General features: G+C 63.1%; 3 protein-coding genes across 3 annotated transcripts in view; 2 read left to right on the top strand and 1 right to left on the bottom strand.

The window, feature by feature from the left end:
- Positions 1–18,133, bottom strand: part of MLST8 (MTOR associated protein, LST8 homolog) — a 69,756-nt gene that overhangs the window by 5,528 nt on the left and 46,095 nt on the right. The gene's annotated exons all lie outside the window — the stretch shown is intronic.
- Positions 271–7,893, top strand: LOC104553998 (hexosaminidase D). Its single transcript, XM_061993351.1, has 14 exons — positions 271–339; positions 4,210–4,306; positions 4,470–4,707; positions 4,857–4,966; positions 5,255–5,342; positions 5,425–5,589; positions 5,684–5,867; positions 6,054–6,125; positions 6,236–6,440; positions 6,533–6,615; positions 6,832–6,910; positions 7,141–7,242; positions 7,389–7,478; positions 7,602–7,893. The coding sequence occupies exons 2-14, from the start codon at positions 4,212–4,214 to the stop codon at positions 7,783–7,785; spliced, it is 1,695 nt and encodes a 564-aa protein (XP_061849335.1). The 5' UTR covers positions 271–339; positions 4,210–4,211; the 3' UTR covers positions 7,786–7,893.
- The window catches only part of CASKIN1 (CASK interacting protein 1), a 30,533-nt gene continuing 23,036 nt past the window's right edge, over positions 10,637–18,133 (top strand). Inside the window, 1 exon segment of the mRNA XM_061993411.1 lies at positions 10,637–10,730. Coding sequence (XP_061849395.1) covers positions 10,637–10,730 — 94 coding nt within the window.

Raw genomic sequence — 18,133 nt, 5'->3', positions numbered from 1 at the left:
ACGGGCCCGCGAGGGCACGGCGAACGAGTTCCCGCGCCGCCGCTTGCGGTGGTGCCGCCCCGGGGCCGGGCGGGGGCGGCTCCGCGCTGCGCCGTTGCTCTCCGCCGTGCGGAAGTCGCGCCGGGGCGTGGGGCACGGTCCCCGCCCCGCCGGTGCCGCCCCGCTGTGCACCGGCGGGTGACGGGAGCCAGAGCATCCCTCCTCGCCTGCCGCTCGGCCCCGGCCCCGCATCGCGCCGCAGCGGCACCGGCGCCGCCCGGGCCGTTTAAGAGCGGCAGCGGCTGCGGTCCGTGCCCGCGCTCGCTCCCGGCGGTGCCCACGGCGGCCCCGCACCTGCCGGTAAGGGCCGGGAAAGCCGGGGATGCTCGGGGCCGCAGGGGGGAACGGGGATGCAGGGACGGCCGGTACGCCCGGGGCCGCAGGGATGCGCGGGAGGATGCGGCGAATCTCGGTGCCGCAGCGATGCCGGGCGCCGCGGGGATGCCTGGGGGGGACGCAGGAGTGCCCGGTGCCGCAGCGGGCACCGGCGCCGCCGGGATGCCCAGCGGAGCCTGGAGGGTGCCGTGAGTCATGGGCATGCCCGCGGAGTGCCTGGGGCCGTGGGGTGCTCCAGGCTCGTGGGGCGCGGGTGGTGCCCCGGCGGTGCACTGGGCTGGGTGGGGTACGGAAAAGCCTCCCCGGGCCCAGGGGCTGCCCCGTGCGTGTCCCTGCGGGACGGGGCCGTCTCTGTCCAGAGCCCCGGCGAACAGTCTCCTCCTGCTGCCAGCGGGTCTGTAGCCTTGCAGGAAGGGGATCTGCGGCCTCCCCACCCAGGAGCTGCAGGGCTGTGGGGCTGCAGTGCTGTGGCCTCTGAGAAAAGGCAACTCATCACATGGGGGACACCCAGGCTGGGTGCGAGGGACAGGGACGGCCCCAGCTGGGCTGACTGTTGAAGGCTCTGGAAGCGTGTGAGTGTGTGCGTGTGTGTGTGAGCATGCACGGGAGTGTGCTTGGAGCAGCATCACTCTTCCCATGGCTACACCGTCATCCTGCACACTGATGAGAGCAAGGGGTTTGGCATGGCAATGGCTGGGGAGTGCCGGGGCAGGGTGGTGGGCAACAGGGCAGCATCCAAACCCTGTGACAGCACCGGAAACTCTTGCTGCTAGCCCAAAGGAGCAGCTAGGGGCACTCAGCTCTGTCTTCCCCTTGGCCCTGCTCTCTTCAGGCTCAGGTCTTGGTTTGCTCCTCCAGACTCATTGCCCTCTCCTCCAGACTCAGGAAGGTAAGCGTGGGGAGCTGGGAGCAAAACTCATGTGGGCTGCATGGTGGCAGGGAAGGGACAAGCACCCAGCCCCCTCCTGGCACATCAGCTGCGGAGAGTGTTGAGCCAGGCTGGCCGGCTGTGAGGAGCCATGGGCTCTTCCAAGCCTCCCAGGGACCATGCCAGCACCATCCCCAAAGGACTGGCAGAGAAAGATGTCACATTAATAAATACAGAGGGTGCTAGTGGCTGGGTTAGAGGGGCGACATCAATCAGCTGAGCCCTCACTGTGAAGGGATCTCCCACTGACGTGGGCACAGAGCCATGGCTGCCCCCCATCACTCTTTGGTGTTGTACCCCACCGCTGGCATGTGCCCGTCCCACCTGCCCTCACCTGGGCTGTGCCAGGGAGGTTCAAATCCTGGAAACATGTTCTCTATTTAAATAACATATATTAAAAACGCCAGATCTTGGCGAGCTGACAGCGTCTGTCTAAATATTTATCCCTCTTCCGATCAGGCGCTGTGTTCCCATGACAGCGTGATTAGCACTTTGCATATTTATGGCCTTCCTGGGTGCTGGGCTCTCCCTGCCCGCCTGCCCCATGCCCAGGAGCCCCCTGCTCTGCACCCAGCGGAGGTGAGCCCTGGGCTGGCAGCCATCCCCAGCCTGACACATCCCTGCTGGGCTGGGCTGGAGCTGCCAGGAGCATCCAGGGCTGGGCAGGATGGAAACGCAGCGGGGACAAGCAAGGCAGAGAGTGGGTGCTGTGTGTTTGTGTCCTACAGCACTGGAGACACAGTGCTGAGCACGAGGCATCTTGTCCATGCAGGAGACACACCGACATGACCTGCCCCAAAAGTGGGCTCCTGCCCAGCCTCCTGCGCACAAGCATGGAGGGAGTGGGAACCCGTGGGACCCCCCTGAACGATGGGGATGGAGCGGGCACGCTGCAGCTCCCTCCCGCACGCCGCTGCCCTGCCTGTGACGTGGCCTTGCTGATGCCTCATGCTCTGGGGGCAGCATGTCCAGCGCTGGCTCTGCAGGACATGCCAGGGGTGCCGGCCGCTGCACCCTCACCCCATGCAGCGTGCTGGAGGAGCGTGTCAGGAGGGATTAGGGCTGCGTCTAGAGAAAGGGCTAACTGAGAGCCGTTGGCGTGGGGCGGCTCAGCACAGCTCCCCCCTGGTGCCACTGCACCGGCGACACAAACAAACCCCTCGCGAGCAGCTGAGCCGCTGCGTGCCAGCAGCCACCAAAAGCTGCTTTTCTCTTCCCCAATCTGGCAACGCTGACTTCAACCCTGAACTTTTTGGGTGTATTTAGGTGGCAACTCACTGTGAAAGGGCTGGTGGCAGCTGCCCCGGTGCTCTCGGCTGGAGGTGTTGGGGCACTGCCCTATCCCTGCTTCGCTGCATGCACCAGGGTCCACAAAGGAGGAAAAAGGGCAGAAATGGGGCTCATGTTTTTCACATGTGGCTTTCGGGAGGATTTGTGCTGTGGGGGCAGTGGGTCTGCAGCAGAGTGGCTCTGGGCTCCTGGGGTAGGAGCATATGTCACTACAGGTCCCTTGCCACCCAGAGCAGAGCTGTGGGGAAGGTGGAGTCCCGAGGGGACTGCAGGAGCAGGAGACATAAGTTGTGCTCAGCATTCCCCACTGCCGTGCTCTCCCAGAGGGTTATGTTGGGGCTGCAGAGGCCAGGGGCTCCCTGGGCCTTGTGGGAGCAGTGCCCTCAGCCATGACAGTGCCCTCAGTGCCATGCTCAGCGGGCACAGCCTGGGTGGGCATCTCCGACTGCAGCCACAGTGCAGCACGGGACATTGCTGCAAGTCTTGCTGTCAGGGCTGATCACACACCAGCGGGTACAAATCTCTGCTCAATCCCTCAAGCTGTGGCTGTTGGGGGAACCAGGCAAGGGGCACCTGCTGCCTCCTGCTCCACAGGGACTGCTTTTGGTTCAGGCTCGCTTTCACTTCAATTGACAGATCCCCATCTCAGTTCTCAAAATGGGTTTTGCAGAAAAAATGGATTTCAAATGAGTTTTATTAATCTTAACTGTAACAGCAATTAGACACAAGCTCTTACCTGCACCCTGTGTGGCCTGTGCTACGTGTCCCCTGAGGGATCAAACAGGGCCTTAAGCAGACCAGCCTCCTGCTGCCTAGCACAGCACAGCACAGCACAGCACGGTGTCTCACAGACCTCCGGCAGTAGCAGCACAGGCATTCCCATCCTCACCCCTGTCCTTCCTCTCCAGGCTCAGGTCCCAGGCAGCTGGATCCCACTGGGCTCCTGCCCCACTCCAAGGTTGTTTCCTGGTGGGTGAAGCAGTTCATGCCCCTTCGCCTCCATAGTGCCGGGTGGCACCCCCCATAGTGAGCGTGTGCCCATCCCTGCAGATGCTGGGGTGGTCTGGGCTGCTGCCCTTGCCCTGGCAGTGCCTATGGCTGTGCCAGTGTCCATTGCCAGAGCAGCCGCATGCCAGCATGTGCCTGGGTGCTTTCCAGTCACCTCTCCTCCATCTGCAGGGGCATTGCTCCTGGCCAGCCCTGGCTGCAACATGCCCACCCTATGATGCCACCCCAGCCTGCTGCCCTGTGACACAGTTTTCTCCTGGGAGGTGGCACAGTGGCTCGAGGTGATCCCCCAACGGGGACCTGCCCTGCAGCCACCGCCTTGTTTGCTGCTGCGCTGGCAGAGCCCAAGGAGGCTGCGTCCTTGCAGGCAGAGGCAAAGGCAGGTGGGGCCATTGGCCTCTGTGCTGGGGCACAGGAGGTAAGAGGGACATGGGGTACCTGTATTCAGGTCTCCAGTGGGGACCAGGGTGGCAGGAGGGGTCTCTCCTCTGTCCCCTTTCTCTGGATCCCATGCTGCCTTGGCAGTAGGGCACAGTATGTGGGAGTCAGCTGTGCTCTGTGTCCCTCCGGCCAGTGCTGCTCAGCCAGACGCCGTGTGTGCCCTGCAGAGATGGCCTTCCAGCGGAGCCACAGGCTGAACCTCCTGCGCCTCCTTGTGCTGCTCCTCGTGGCCTTGGCTGGCATCAAGTTCCTCTTCCGTGACAGGTGAGTGGCAGCAGACCCTGAGTGCAGGGACTTGGTGGGCTCAGGGTCCCAAGAGGGGTCTGCAGGGAGACCCCAGCTCATATCTATGTGAGGACCTGGTGCCAGGGTGCAGTTGATGTCCCCAGGCCCCATGGCACCCACAGCCCTCCTTTGCTCTCTGCAGCTTTACTCTGGAGCTGCACAAGCATGTCAGCAAAGACAGTGCATTCTGGGGGGACGCGGGTGACACCAGCCAGGACGCCGGCCCCCAGAGCCAGGTTCTGGAGCTTCCTGCAGCAAAGATAACAGCCCCAAAGCAAGAGCCTGGGCAGCAGGTCCCCAGAGATGTCAGTGCCACCGAGATGCGGCTGGTCCACTTGGACCTGAAGGGAGCTGCACCGAGGGTCTCCTACTTGGAGCAGGTGAGGGAGCCTGGTGACTGGTGTGAGGTGCTGAGGAGGGATGTGCTGAGGGGGCAGAGGCAGAGCACAGCTTAACCTGCCGGCTGTTCTCGCTGTCCCTTGGGACTGTGCCATCCCCACAGGCTAAGCCCCTCCTGCACATCCCACAGGTGTTCCCCCTCCTGTCCCAGCTGGGAGCCAATGGCATCCTCATTGAGTATGAGGACATGTTCCCCTTCAAGGGGGAGCTGGAAATCCTCAAGTCACCGTATGCTTACAGGTGAGCAGGGGCCGTGCTGAGCTCGGTGTGGCCCTGGCAGGTCCCCATGTGCCAGGGCCAGGGTGTGACGCACCTGGGCCTGTGCCCACGATAACCGTTGCCAAAGTGCCAGGCTGTGGTCCTGGCAGAGCAGTTTCCTGCCCCACCGGGTCAATATTTGCATCCCCATAACAAAGTCCACGCAGGTGTGGGACAGCTGGGGCTGCAGGAGCAGGGTGCTGGAACAGGGGGGAGTGTTCTCACGCTCTGTCCTGGCATCTCCCAATGAGCCTGTCCCTGCACTCCCAGTGAGGAGGACATTGAGCGGATTCAGCAGCTGGCAGAGCTCAACAAGCTGGAGGTGGTTCCCCTGGTGCAGACCTTTGGGCACGTGGAGGTAGGGGGTCCTGGTCCTGGTCTTCACCCTGCTTCATAGGGGGTTCCCCCTGGACAGCCCCCTGACAGCTTCTCTCACACAGTTCATCCTCAAGCATGAGAAGTACCAGCACCTGCGGGAGGTTGAGCGCTTCCCCAACAGCTTCAACCCCCACGCCCCAGACACCCTGGCCCTGCTCAAGAGCATCTTGTCACAGGTGATCGAGAAGCACAGGCGCTCCACCTGGATCCACATTGGTGCAGATGAGGTGGGCAGTGGGCTGTGCAGGGACCCCAGCCCTCACCCCAGGCACCAGGTGTGCTCCCAGGGGTGCTGAGCATCTCCCTTCCTCCCAAACCCAGGTCTTCCATCTCGGGGAGGGGATGGACTCCAAGAACTGGATGAGCCGCAACAAGGGTGACACAGGGACCATGTACCTGAAGCACATCAAGGAGGTGCTGGGATTCATCTCCATGCAGTACTGGGGGCTGCGGGCACTCATGTGGGATGACATGCTGAGGAAGATCAGCGTGGGAGCCCTGCGGGGTGAGAGGACGGGGACAGCAGCAGTGGCACCCGAGCAGGGGGGTCTCGGCAGCGCCTGTCTGCATGACTGCCCTGGCAGGCATCGTGCCCAGCAGGGACACGGGTCTTGGGGGAGTACCAGGAGCCCCGGGCATCCTCTTGCCACTGGCACCACTGCTCACATCCCTGTCTCTGCTTTCTCTGCAGAGTCTGGGATAGCAAAGCACGTCTCACCTGTGGTGTGGTTCTATGCACCTGACTTCGATGCTGAGCAGATTGGTAAGGTGGTGTGCTGGGCTCCTGGGGCTGGCAGGGGAGACACCCCCCACTGAGCACCCCCAGCCCCTCGGGGACAGCAGCACTGGTGGCTTGTGTCTGCCTTGCTGCAGTCCCGTTCCTCACCAAGTACGCAGAGAGCGGCTTTGACGTGGTGTGGTTCGCCAGCGCCTTCAAGGGCACCACAGGGCCAGTGCAGTCCTGGACCCCCTTGAGCTACCACCTGAAAAACCACCTGAGCTGGCTGAAGGTGATGCAGGCCCTGCCGCAGCTGGCCCCGCTGCGCTTCCAGGGCATTGTCCTCACGGGCTGGCAGAGGTGAGGGGCAGCGGGACCCCCCTCCCCATTGCCTGTGCAGACTGGCTGGCAGCGGCGCAGGGGGCGATGGCGTAGCTGGCCCTGTTTCACAGGTATGATCACTACTCAGTGCTCTGTGAGCTGCTGCCGGTCAGCATCCCCTCCCTGGCCATCTGCCTGCAGACCTTGGTGAACGGTGAGCCACCACCATGCTGCCAGCTGTGGGCTCATCCCCGCCTCCCTCACCCACAGGCAGACACTGCCTGCGAGACCCCATCCTGGGGGAGGGATGCAGGAGGCAGGGGAAGGACACCTTCAGCTCCCCGAGTTTTGGGAGAGTGGTGAAGCCAGGGGTGAGCGCCTCATGAGGGGGTGGCCTTGGCCCTTCGGCCTCTCTCTTCATCCTCTCCAGGGGGCTTCACAGAGGAGACAAAGAGGAAGGTCCTGGCCACGCTGGGCTTCCAGAGCATGCAGCTGGAGCAGAGCACATGGTGCGTGGCACAGTCTGGCTATGGTGAGGGGCAGCTGCAGCACTGCTGCCCTGGTTGCATCAGAAGGGATGTGAGGATTGGTTACCCAAATGCCCCAGTTAAAGACCTGCCTGAGGCGAGGGCAGGTGACGTCCAGCCACACAGGCTGCTGGGGTTCACCCAGCCCGGAGCCCCAGCATAGCCAGGGCACCCCATGTCTTGCACTCTCACCCCTTCCTCCCTTTCCCCAGTGAGGGCAGAGGAGTATTCCCTGGCGCAGAGATCTACCACATGGTTGAGCAGGTTAATGGACACCTGAAGGAGAGCATCCTTAAGGCCTTGGAGGAAGAGAGGTAACAGAGCGGGAGGCAGCAGGGTCAGCTGTCTCTGGCCATGGGGTCAGAGCATGAGGGCTTTTGCACGGGAGGGGACTTGCCCAGCACACAGCTCCCCATCTCCACCTGGCCCCTGCACCCCCACTCCCCTTGTGCCTCCCCAGCACCATCAAGGGCTGGTTCAGCCCCTATCACCGCAAGCGCCAGTTCGGCAACCCCCGCAACATGGAGAACTTCGGCAGCAAGGTGCTGAAGTAAGTGGTGCTGGGGGCTGGGAGCCCCTTGGGCTGCCCACTCAGGGCCGGGAGGGGTCCCAGGCTCGGCTTTGGAGTCCCTCGCAGGAAGGAGCTGAACTCCCACCACTCTCCCCCCTCTAGGCTCCATGAGGATTGGGAGAGCTTTGTCCGTGAGCTGCGTGCCCAACTGGAGACGGTCTACTTCCCCGACACCGTGGAGGAGTGGATGGAGGAGAATGTCAACCCCTACTTGGACCAGCTGCGGGACCTGGTGCGGGACTACCAGGCCATAATCCGCCTCAATGCCAGGCCCAAGGCCACGTAGGAGCTGTGGCCCCCCCAGCTCCCACTGCCCACCTAGGGTGGGCTTTGGGTGCCACTGTCGTGTGTCTGTGTGCTGGTGACTGCGTCGCTGCCGTTGGTTTGTACTGTACAGAGCTGCTGCACTTCCCACTTCCACAATAAAGTATTTTCATAGATGCTGCTGGGTGCTGGAGGGGGCGGCAGCTCTGCCCCCTGTCCAGCACAGGCACGGGAGAGCTGGGGCCGGGGCGGGGGGCTGCGGTCTGTCCTGCGGCAGCTCCTTGGCCCCTTGTTCCTGCTCAGCTGAAAGCTTTGGCAGCCATGATGAGGGCAGGGAGAGGGAAGCTGATGCCCCATGGTGCAGCCAGGCTCTGGGGGCCACCCCTGTGCCTCATGTGGGTCTCAGGAGCAGCTGTGCCCTCCCTGCAGGATGAGATCCAGCCCAGCGTGGGTGCTGGGTGCTGCCTGCCACCGGTGAGGGCTGGCACTTGGATCAAGTGGCACACGGAGGGCTGTGCGGGGGACCTCCCAGACTCCCACCAACACTCAGTCCCAAAGTGCTTTCAGCAGCGGCCGCCATCGGGGTATGGCTGGGAAGGAGTGAGGAGCACGGTGCTCGCTTCCTGTGCTGTGCCAAGCTGAGCTGAGCAATCCTCCAAAGGCCCCTTTCATCTCTTCCTCTCTGTTACTGCGGCACCAGGGTCCCCGCTCGCTCTCAGGCCCGTCCTGCCTCCCGCGCCCGGGCAGGGGCCTGCGCCGCCCTCCTCGCCAGCGGCTGGCGGAAAGGCGGTGAGCACACCAGGGGACGCGGGGGACATCGTGTGGGGCCAGCCCTCCTGCTGCTGGCAGTGCCTCGGCTCCTGCAAGGGAGGGTCTCCTTGTGCCTGTGTCTCTGTGGTGCGGAGCCCTGCGGCAGGGGGAGGCGAAACCAATGCCCCATGCCTGCGTCTCTGTCTATTCAGGGGGCTGGTTTTGTCTCAGCGTGCAGGGCAGTAACACGGACATTTCACTGCACATATTTCTGCTCTGCAAAGACCAGCCCGACTTGGCAAGAGCCTGGAGGGAGCCACAGAAATGCGAGGAGGTCTGGAGCTCCTTCTACAAAAGCCCGGCTCAGCCAGGGGAAGAGGGACGGTGGCCGAGCACCCCACTCAGCCCCACACAACCCTGCTGCCCTGTGTCCCGGCTCTGTCACAAAGGTGCTGGGCGCTGGCAAGGCCACGGGGACAGAGGTTGCCACATCCCATGTCTATGCTGAGTCCCCCGGTGCTGGCGCTGGGTGCGGGAGCCTGGCAGGAGAGAGCTGTGGGGCACAAAGGGACCTTTGTTGAGGAGCTTTGTTGGTTATCAAGTGGTGGCAGATGTGAGGGAAGCCCCCAACCTGCCTGGGCTCCTGGTTGCATCCAGAGCCCCAGCCCCCAGCCCGAGGAGACCCGCAGCGGCTCAGGGCTCCTGTGCAGCCACATATCACCAGGCTGGGGGATTAGAGGACAGATTAGATGGCGTATCACACTGGCAACCCAAATGTCCTGGATTGGAAAGTGGGGGTGGAGAGAGGAGCCGAACCCTGCTGTCCCTGAGGGGGGTCAGCCTGGAGCTGGGGGTTGCAGAGGGCATCCTTGGGCTTCAGCTGAGAGAGGCATGGGCCAGCATGGGGGGAGCAAGGGGGATCAGGGAGGAGTTTGGTTCATGTTTGTTTAGTGTTTGCTTGGTTCCCTCCATCTTTCCCTTTGCCACAGGCACACAATGGGGTCTTGCAGCTGCCTGCCCTGGCACAGCCACCTGCCTGCCTGCCTGCCCAGCAGCAACCAGCGCTCTAGGAGCCAGCTGGGTACCATCAGTGTGCCCCAACATTGGGTTGCTGGAGATATGTTCTTTGCAAGGCTTTTATATGGTACCTTGCCCATGAGAGCAGAACTTTGGGTGTGATTCTGCACGGTGATAGCAATGCTCTGTGCTGACTGGGCACCATTAGCACATTTACGCCCGGTGCATCACTGGCCCGGCTTTCCTGTCAGCATCCTCGGCCCTCACACAGCCAGGCACCCTCTACATCTTTGATGTCTTGGTCATTTTAAGCCATAAGAAAGTGGAAGGGGATGAATGCCACTAGCCATTGTGTCTACAAAAGTGGAAAATTAAGCAGTAATAAGGGCTGTAGGTAAAGAAATTGAAAAGCTGTGCCAGCCCAGGTCCTGCTGTCAGTCACCACAGGCAACTGCAACGGCCAGGCAGAGCAGTGGGACGGGGACCGGGGCAGGGCACCCAGAGCGGGGCCAGTGTGGAGTTCCCCGGGTGGGGGTCTGCTGGGCCCGCCAGCCCCCGCCTGCGGCCCCCAGCCAGGATGTGGGGAGCATTCCGGCCTCGGGACCCTCCCCGAGGAAGAAGAGGCCCCAAGCAGCCTTGCTCCCCGCTGTCACCTGCGGCTGCCGGGTCTGCTGAGACCGGACGGTTCATCACACGCCACAGCTGCGCGGCCGCAGCTCCCGCCGTGGCGACCCCCGGGCCTCGGCCCCGAATCCCTCGCCGCCCACAGGCATCCCCGTGCCCCGCCCGAAAGCCCCTGCCCCCTCCTCCTCCTCCTCCTCCTCTCCCTCTCCCCCTCCCCTCTGCTGCCCCCAGCGCTCCCGGTGCGGCCCCCCCGCCCCGCCGCGCCCCGCCCCGCCCCGGGCGCCCGCCGCCGCCGCCCCCGCCTCCGGAGCGGGCTGGGCGGGGGGGCCCGCGCCGATCCGATCCGATCCGATCCGAGCCGTGCCGTGCCGTGCCGCGCCGAGCCGCCCGCCCTCCCGCCCCTCGCCGCGCCGCGCCGCGCCGCACCGCGGAGGATGCTCGGGCCGTGAGCCCGCAGCCGGCAGCCCCGGCGCCGCGGAGCCATGGGCAAGGACCAAGAGCTGGTGCAGGCGGTGAAGGCGGAGGACGTCGCGGCCGTGCAGAAGCTGCTGCAGAGGCCCAAGCCCGGCAAAGCCAGTGAGTGCCGCGGCGGCGGGGCCGGGCCGGGGCGCCGGTGGCGGCGGGAGAGGTGGGGGGGGGGAGGACCGGCATCGCAGCAGCGGGCGCGGCGGCTCGGGCCCGCATCCCGTCCGCAGCTCCCGGGGCCCGGGCGGCATGCCGCCCTGCGTCCTGCCCGGCCGCTGAGCATTCCCGGCCCTTCCCCGGTGCGGCGCGGGCGGGCAGGGGCCGTAGACGTGCCGGGGACCCCTGGCGGCGCCCCGGGAGGCGGGGGGGGGGGGTGCAGCCCGGCGGAGCGGGGCGGGGGGCAGTGGCGGCGGCGGAGCATCCCCAGGCGCTGCGCGGGTGCTCGGCGCTGCACAGGGTGGCCCCGCGGGTCCCGATGCGACCCGCGGTGCTGCCCTTGCCCCGCGCCCAGGAGCAGCTCCCGAGGAGCCGGGCCGGGCCAGCGCAGCCGCGGGGCTCCGCCTGGGCACGGGCAGGGGCTCGGGCAGGGACAGAGGCATCTGCGTGTGTGTGCGTGGAGCGTGTGTGCACGGACCGTACGCGTGTGCACGGGGCTGCCGCTGCCAGCACACATTGGAGTGTGTCCGTGTGCAAGTGCCCGTGCGCGTGTCCGTGTGGCTGGGTGTGCACGCCTGGCTGTGTTTGGGTGCGTGGCTGTGTTTGTGTCGCGGTGTGTACCCTGGCATATGTGTGTTTGGATGTGGTTTCTCCATGTGGGGGTGTTTGGATGTAGCTCCACGGCTATCTCCCTCTGTGCATCTCTGCGGCTGGTTTTGCACGTCGCCGTGTGAGCACCTGAGTGCGTGTGTCCAGGCGTGAGGCTGTGGGGGTGTGCGTGTGGCTGTGTGCCTATATCTCCGTGTGTGTGTGTGTGTATGTAGCTCTTATGAGTATTTGCTCTATCTGCTCTCTGTACGGTTTAACTGCTCTGTTGAGGCGTTCCACCCGGGACTGAATTATTCATGGTGCTGATGCAGCCGCAGGTTTCAGGCCTGGTGTGCGAGGCCAACCCAGAGGGGGGCAGGGACTGTCCCTGGGCACAGGTGGGAACCACAGGGAGCACTCGCGTGGCGTTGTGTTGCTGGACATGCTGCCTCTTAACCACTGCACCCTGCGTCCGTCCCTCCAGGGCCCAGCACTCCCCAAACATGGGCATCCCCCTGTCCCTGAAGCTGTGCAGGACTGGTGAGGTGTCCCCTGTCCTTGGTCATGCAAGGATGGTCCTGGCCAAGCAGGGCCAGTATAGTGGCCCGTGTGTCCTGGTGCTGAGCGGGGTTAGCATGGCATCCCCTGTGTCTCTGCTGTAGTGCATGGCTTGTGTGGCATCCACCATGCCCCTGGTGTCATGCAGGGCCAGGATGGTATCCCCAGTGCCATGTAGGACTGCTGTGGTGTCCCTTGTGTCCTGGTGCCATGCAGGGCCACTATGGTGGTCCTGTGTCCCCAGTGCCATCATTGCTGTTGCTGCCAAAGGTCTATACAGGGAGAGAAGGGCCTCCAGAACGGAGCCCCCTTCATCCAAACCTGCTCCAGCTGCTGCCACTTCTATGGCCTCTCAAAGTGTCGTGCGGGGACAAGGATGACACCTGGTCTGTGCCCAGCTCTGTCCCCACACACCCCTCTCCAATTCCGTTGGCCCGGGTGCACAGCTGGTGTTGGTGCTGGAGTGCCACCACCTCCTCCCGAATCCCTCTCCTTCCCAGCCCTTCTCTGCTGTATCGCCTAATCCAGCCGCTCTCCCACCACAGAGCCCTCTGGCCACCAGGCACTGTCGGGCATCACCACGGGGGCCCACGATGCTCCATGTGCCAGGCTCAGGAGCGAGGGACAAGGGACACCCAGCGAGGCTGAGCCCAGACACCTTGGCATTGGGGAAATTCCTGCTGTTGGGCCCGGATGCTTCCTCTGTGTCCCAGCTGGGGTCCATGTCTCAATCTACACTGGGTCCCCCAGTGCCAGTGCTGGGCTACTCGGGTACTTTTTCCCCATGGGACGCGACTCCCTGCCCGGCAGCAGGGCCATATGAGTGGCAGCAGGTGCCATGCTCCCGGTCTGCGGGTACACGAGCACCTCTGGCTGCTGCAGCAGGGCTGGAGGAGCAGCACGCAGCACAGGGTGGGAGAGCAGCGAGCAGAGGCTGCCCCCATGCCGGGACACCCCCCGTCCCCTCCACGTGCTGGTCCCACGCGTGCCTCTGGTGCTCCCCGCGCCGCACAGCACCAGGAAGATTTGTAACTTAGCTCTGTTATCTGGATAATAAACCATTCATGTGGGGTTTAACAAATGAGATTTTAAAAATCCCTGCGTGAATTAACATGGGTTGCTATGGAGACGTGGGGCCCAATTTAGCATGTGGAGTATGAGTTTGTGGGGCCTAGGCCGGCCGCAGCGCCCACCCGTGCTCCCTTCCCGGGCATCCATAATTGATGAGGTTGTCTGAAAGTTACGCAAATCAGATGCAGGGATTTGGCAGCAAACTGTTTCCCTCCCTGTCCCCTCCTCCCCGGTGCTACCTCGAAGAATTGTAGTGACTTGGCGTTTTCCCCGCGGTTCCCTGGCTGGAGTGCCATGGGACAGGACGGGGCTCGGGGGTGTCCCCAGCAGCATCCTCATCCTGGGTACCCAGGGCCCCGGGCAGTGGGAGTCAGGGCCGTGCTGTGTTGCACAGGGGAAGCGTGGTTCCTGGGCCGTGGTGTGGTGGAGCGAGCAGGCTCCTTGCCTGTGAGGTTGGTGCTGTCAGAGGCTCATCCGCTTTGGAAATGGCTTCTGCATGGCACCCGCCAGTGCTGCAGGAGGGACTTTGAGCTGAGGGCCGGGCCCTTCTGTCCCGACTTCTCCTCCCACTGAGCAAGGAGATTTGGAAAGTGCTTCCACACGTTGTGGCTTCATGTAGCAAAGGGGATGTCCCAGCACACATGGCCCTGTGGTGGTGGGCAAGCACTGGTGTGGCAGGGACTGGCTGCAGGTGGGCTGTGCAGGTCAGGTTGCATTGCCCACCCCATGCCTGACCCTCTGTGCTGTCCGGGTGCTCCAGACTGCCATTGGGGTTCACAAACTCACGTGCTGCTGGAGCTCTGTATGCCTCTCTGCAGGACACTGGGGGCCAGGTGAGCCACACAGTCTGGTGAGGTTCAGGAGCTGGGCATTGAGCCTCACACCCCCTGCACCCCACTAGGCCACCCGCCCCAGCCTTTCTGGGCCCCACTGCCCAAGGAGGGGTGCCGACATGCGGGCAGCTCTCGAGATGCCCCTGTTCTGAGTGGGAGGCCCCTGCTCCCATGTTGCTGCCTGTGCAGGATTCTATGTCCTGCCCTGCTTGTTGCTGGCAGCAGCCCTGGCGTTTCAGGGCTTATCCCAGCCAGCCCTGGCGCTGCTGCCATGTGCAGGGAGCAGCTCCTGCCCTGCCTGGGAGGTGGACTTCATCCCTGCTGGCGCTACCAGTGCTGTCCTGGCCCCATGGCTGCCTCTGGCCATGCTGCTCCTGTCTCTGGGCCGTGAGGAGCAGGCAGAACCCACATTGGGTGAAAAGACCAGGACAGGAGCCAGGCAGCTCTTTGGAGGGACATGCGTGGTGTAGGCAGTGTGGACAACAAGGGAGGGATCCTAAAGCTCAGCGAGCACCCCTGGACTTGTCACCGTCTGGGGTGCTGCCATTCTGTGGGGTCTTTTCCTGGGATGCAAGCACAGCTGCAGCAGCCAGGCAGGATCGCTGCTACGCAGGTCCTCTGGGGTGTGAGGGCAGCAGGGAACAGGAGCCGGGCCCTATGGGGACATGGGCTCTCTAGGCAGGGCCTCGCTGGCTGCCTCCTGCCCCCAGTGCATCCTCCAGCACAGTGGCCAGTTAATTGGGGGATTTTTTTGCTTGCATTTGATTGCATTAATAATCTCCTCTGATAACAGTATTTAATAAAAACAGGCTAATATGGCGCAGTTAGGAAATGTCTTTGACATTTTACAATTCAATTTCCATGCAGTAAAAGGCAGGGCAGCTGCAAATCCAATTGTGGTGCAGTGCCCAGGGCACGTGTGGCCAGCAGCCACCGGAGCTGCCCGCTTGCCCCAAGCCCTCCGGTAATGCAGGAACCTTTCTGGGTCGACAGCCACCCCTAATGGCTCCTGTTGCTGCTCCCTGGCAGCTTCCTCCTCGCTTCAGGGGAAGCCTGGGCACAGGGAGAGCAGAGGGTGCTTGTCAGGGTGCCAGAGCCACTGGGTGCTAGCAGCCTCTGGAGCCACTGGTGCAGGACAGGACGTCTGGAGTGAGAGGAAGGAGCTGTAGGACTGGGTCCTGTAGCAACCTAGCCAAGGTGAAGGGCAGCAAAGGGGTGCTGGCCCCCGTGCATCCCTTATGCCATGGCCAGGCACTGTTCCTGTGCCCCCCACCCCCTTGGCATGGATTACAGAGTGAAAGGCTAAGGGAGTGGGTTGGTGTGCACAGGGCAATGCTGACATGGGGCAATGCCAGTGAATCCCAGGCGCAAAGGCCTGAGGGGCCGGGGTGGTGGTCAGGGCTGAGCCGCTCCCGCTGCCGTTCTGCTTAATGGTATGGCAGCGGGTCTCTTAGAAACTTCTTCTTGGGGCTTCTAGCCCGCGTGTGAAACCTCGCTCTCAGCAGGACTTGGCAGGCGGGCGCAGGCTGGCGTGTGCCAAGTTTCCTTCCAGAGGGGGATTATTACTCAGACTGGGGTGGCATCTCGTTATTTTACGTTTTCTTGCTTCTCTCTCTGATTGGGATGGAACTGTGGGTGCAACCCCTCCACTGCCCCGCCTCTGCCCCAGTGCAGCTCCTGTTTTGGGGCCCCTGTCTGCTGGGGATGCTGCAGGGACCAAGGGACGTTGGCTGCTGCCACCAAGGAACAGCGGGGCCGTGGGCTGGCAGCTCCAGTCCCAGCTCGAGGCTCCTCACTGGCCTGGATTTTCTTGTGGCGGTCCCAAATTCACCTGGTTTGACACCAATTAGCCCTTTACTGGCAGTGGGTGGCCCCTTGTGCTCAGGGCTCTCCCGAGGCTGCGTTTTCTGCTCAATGACCGTGGTACTGGTACCATGATACTTCTTGCTGCCCATGCACAGTGGTGGAGTGATGCTCCCAGGGTGTCACCTGGGACATGCAGGGCCAGGCTGTACCCAAAGGTGGTGGTGCTGCAGCAGGGCTGGGTGCTGTGAGTGCCCTGAGTTCCGCTCCATGGTCATACCCTTCGCCACCAGCCCATCCGTGGTTTCCAGATGGGTGGTTTCTCCCCTGCCCTTCTCTCCCTTTAAGCCTTCTTTCCCCTTACCAGCTGTTGGGAAAGGCTGTGGTCAGGCCCTCCCCCAGCTCGGTGAGCCTGCGTGTTTTCAGCCCCTTCTTGCTGCCTCTGTGCCTGTGGGACCTGCTGGCAGCCTCACGAGCCGTGATGGTGATGCCCATGGGCGGCAACTGTGCGGTGCTGTGCCAGGGCCCGGGTGGGTGCTGAAGCAGTGGTGTGTCTTTGGTGAACGTACACCCCTGGCTGTGCTTGCACGTGTTTGCCATGGCAGTCTCCAGCCTGGCATGGCAAATGTGTGTTTGCCAGTGCACCGGGGCTGGGCACCACTGACCCCAAAGGGCTGAGGCTGCTGAGCCTCTAGCTGGATGCTGCCCCTGAACCTGCTGCATGCTGCCCTCACGAGCTGGTGGGTAAAGGTGCCTTTTCCAAGTGTTCAGACACTGCCAGGAGACCGCTGGAGAACTAAAGTGCTGGTGTTTAACAAGTGCTGCTGCTGCTGCTGCCGGGCCAGGGTTCTTGCAGGTGAGGGAAATGTGTTGGGAAGCAAAACCTGCTGGGGAGGATCTGGGCTCATGCTGGTCAGCGTGGGCATTCATGCTCCATCATCGCTTTGTGTCCCAGCTCCAGACAAGAGTGCCATGAGGATGGGCCATGCTGGGCTGGTCACTGAGCTGGCATGCAGTGCCAATGTCCACCTCTGCTCTGGGTTACCATCCAATCCCAGGTTACTGTCCTGTCCTGCAGTTGGGGCATGTGGGACATGCTCCTGGTACTCTCTCCCTAGAGGGACGGGGGCCAATTCAGCTCGCTGGGCACAGGAGTGATCCTGCCAGTGGACTGGCTCTTCATGCCAGTCTGAGAGAGATCTTTAAGCTGTAATGAAATGTTAATAGTATTTTCCAACTCAATATGGGAGTAGAAAATGAGGTGTTTAACACTGGGCTCTGCAGCGACAGGAACAATCAGCCTGAGAAATGGGAAGCCAGGGATGCAGCACTGGCCTTGTCTTGGTCTGCTGGCCCCGCACTGCCAGGCCTGCGCTGGTGATGGATGGATGCCAGTGCCCAGCACAAGCCATGTGGCCAGGGAAGCCCAGTGCTGGGATGGTGGAGGAGAGTGGCTGACGAGAGACAGTGCTGGCTTTGGCTGGATCTCCTTGGGTCTCGCCAGCAAGGTCACTGCTGGCCGCCTGGTGAAGAGTCGAGCAGGTTGAAGTGCTTGTGGGACTGGGGTGCACCAGGGCACAGCAGGATGATGGGACCCCGGCTCTGTGCCTTGCCATGGCCCATATCAGCTGGAGATGGAGTAGGTTGGAGATGGAGTGCATGGCCCAGGCACTGCTTCTCCAAGCACACTGTGCATGCCAGTGGCTGGCTGCTCCGCTCCAGCGCTGCTCTGCCAGTGTGCTCGTGTGTGCCCCTCTGCATCCGTGTGCATCTGTGTGCTCTTGTGCACACGTGTGCATCAGTGCACACGCATGTGCCAGAGCGCACACGTGCATCCGTGTGCGTCAGCGGGTGTTGTGTGCCTCTGCACATCTGTTTGCATGCGCCTGTTTGTGTCTGCCCTGTGCATATGTGCACCCGTGGCTCTCTGCTGCCCGCTTTGGCAGTGCCTCCTCCCCGGCCTGGTGTGGGGCTCAGTGCTGGGGACGGCGCTCGGTGGCAACAGCCGGCTGATCCCTTCCAGATGTGGCTGCTGCGAGCCCAGCTCTGCACCGCCTCCTTCACCGAGGCCCCCGTTGGTTTTTGGTCTGTGGCTGCCGGAGCTGCTGGAGCAGACAAAGCAGCCGCCTGCCCGGCTCCTGCATTGCAGCTGGGCTGTGTGCCGCACGCTCCTTGCCGCTCTGCAGCTCCGCAGCAGCCATTCTCTTGGCTGCCTGCACTCCGGTGTGCACCGATCCTGGGACTGCCTCTGACTAAGCCCCAGCTCTCGGAAGAGATGGGGCAGGTGGTCCCATGCTGCCCTTGCCAGCTCCCTCCCAGTGCCTGCCCTGCTGGGGATACTGGGAATGCTGGGATGGGTCCTGCGAGCCCTGCCATTCCCCTGCAGTGCTGCCAGGCCGGTAGCAGTGTGAGGCCTCTGTCTCCCAGCTGCACATGCTTAATGCTGCCCACCTGCCCTGGCAGTGACCCCGGTGTCACCGAGCTGCCAGCCCCTCTGCCTGCAGA

This window comes from Colius striatus, chromosome 3, assembly GCF_028858725.1.
Source record: "Colius striatus isolate bColStr4 chromosome 3, bColStr4.1.hap1, whole genome shotgun sequence".
Classification (NCBI taxonomy): Eukaryota; Metazoa; Chordata; class Aves; order Coliiformes; family Coliidae; genus Colius; species Colius striatus.
Note: the sequence above shows the minus strand (reverse complement) of the source record. Positions and strands in the feature narration are given on the sequence as shown.

Coding starts and splice junctions, on each gene's coding strand:
- LOC104553998 (XM_061993351.1), top strand. CDS start 4,212: ATGGCCTTCCAGCGGAGCCACAGGCTGAACCTCCTGCGCCTCCTTGTG. Junction 5,590..5,683: donor TCCACATTGGTGCAGATGAG/GTGGGCAGTGGG, acceptor TCCCAAACCCAG/GTCTTCCATCTCGGGGAGGG. Junction 7,479..7,601: donor TTCGGCAGCAAGGTGCTGAA/GTAAGTGGTGCT, acceptor TCCCCCCTCTAG/GCTCCATGAGGATTGGGAGA.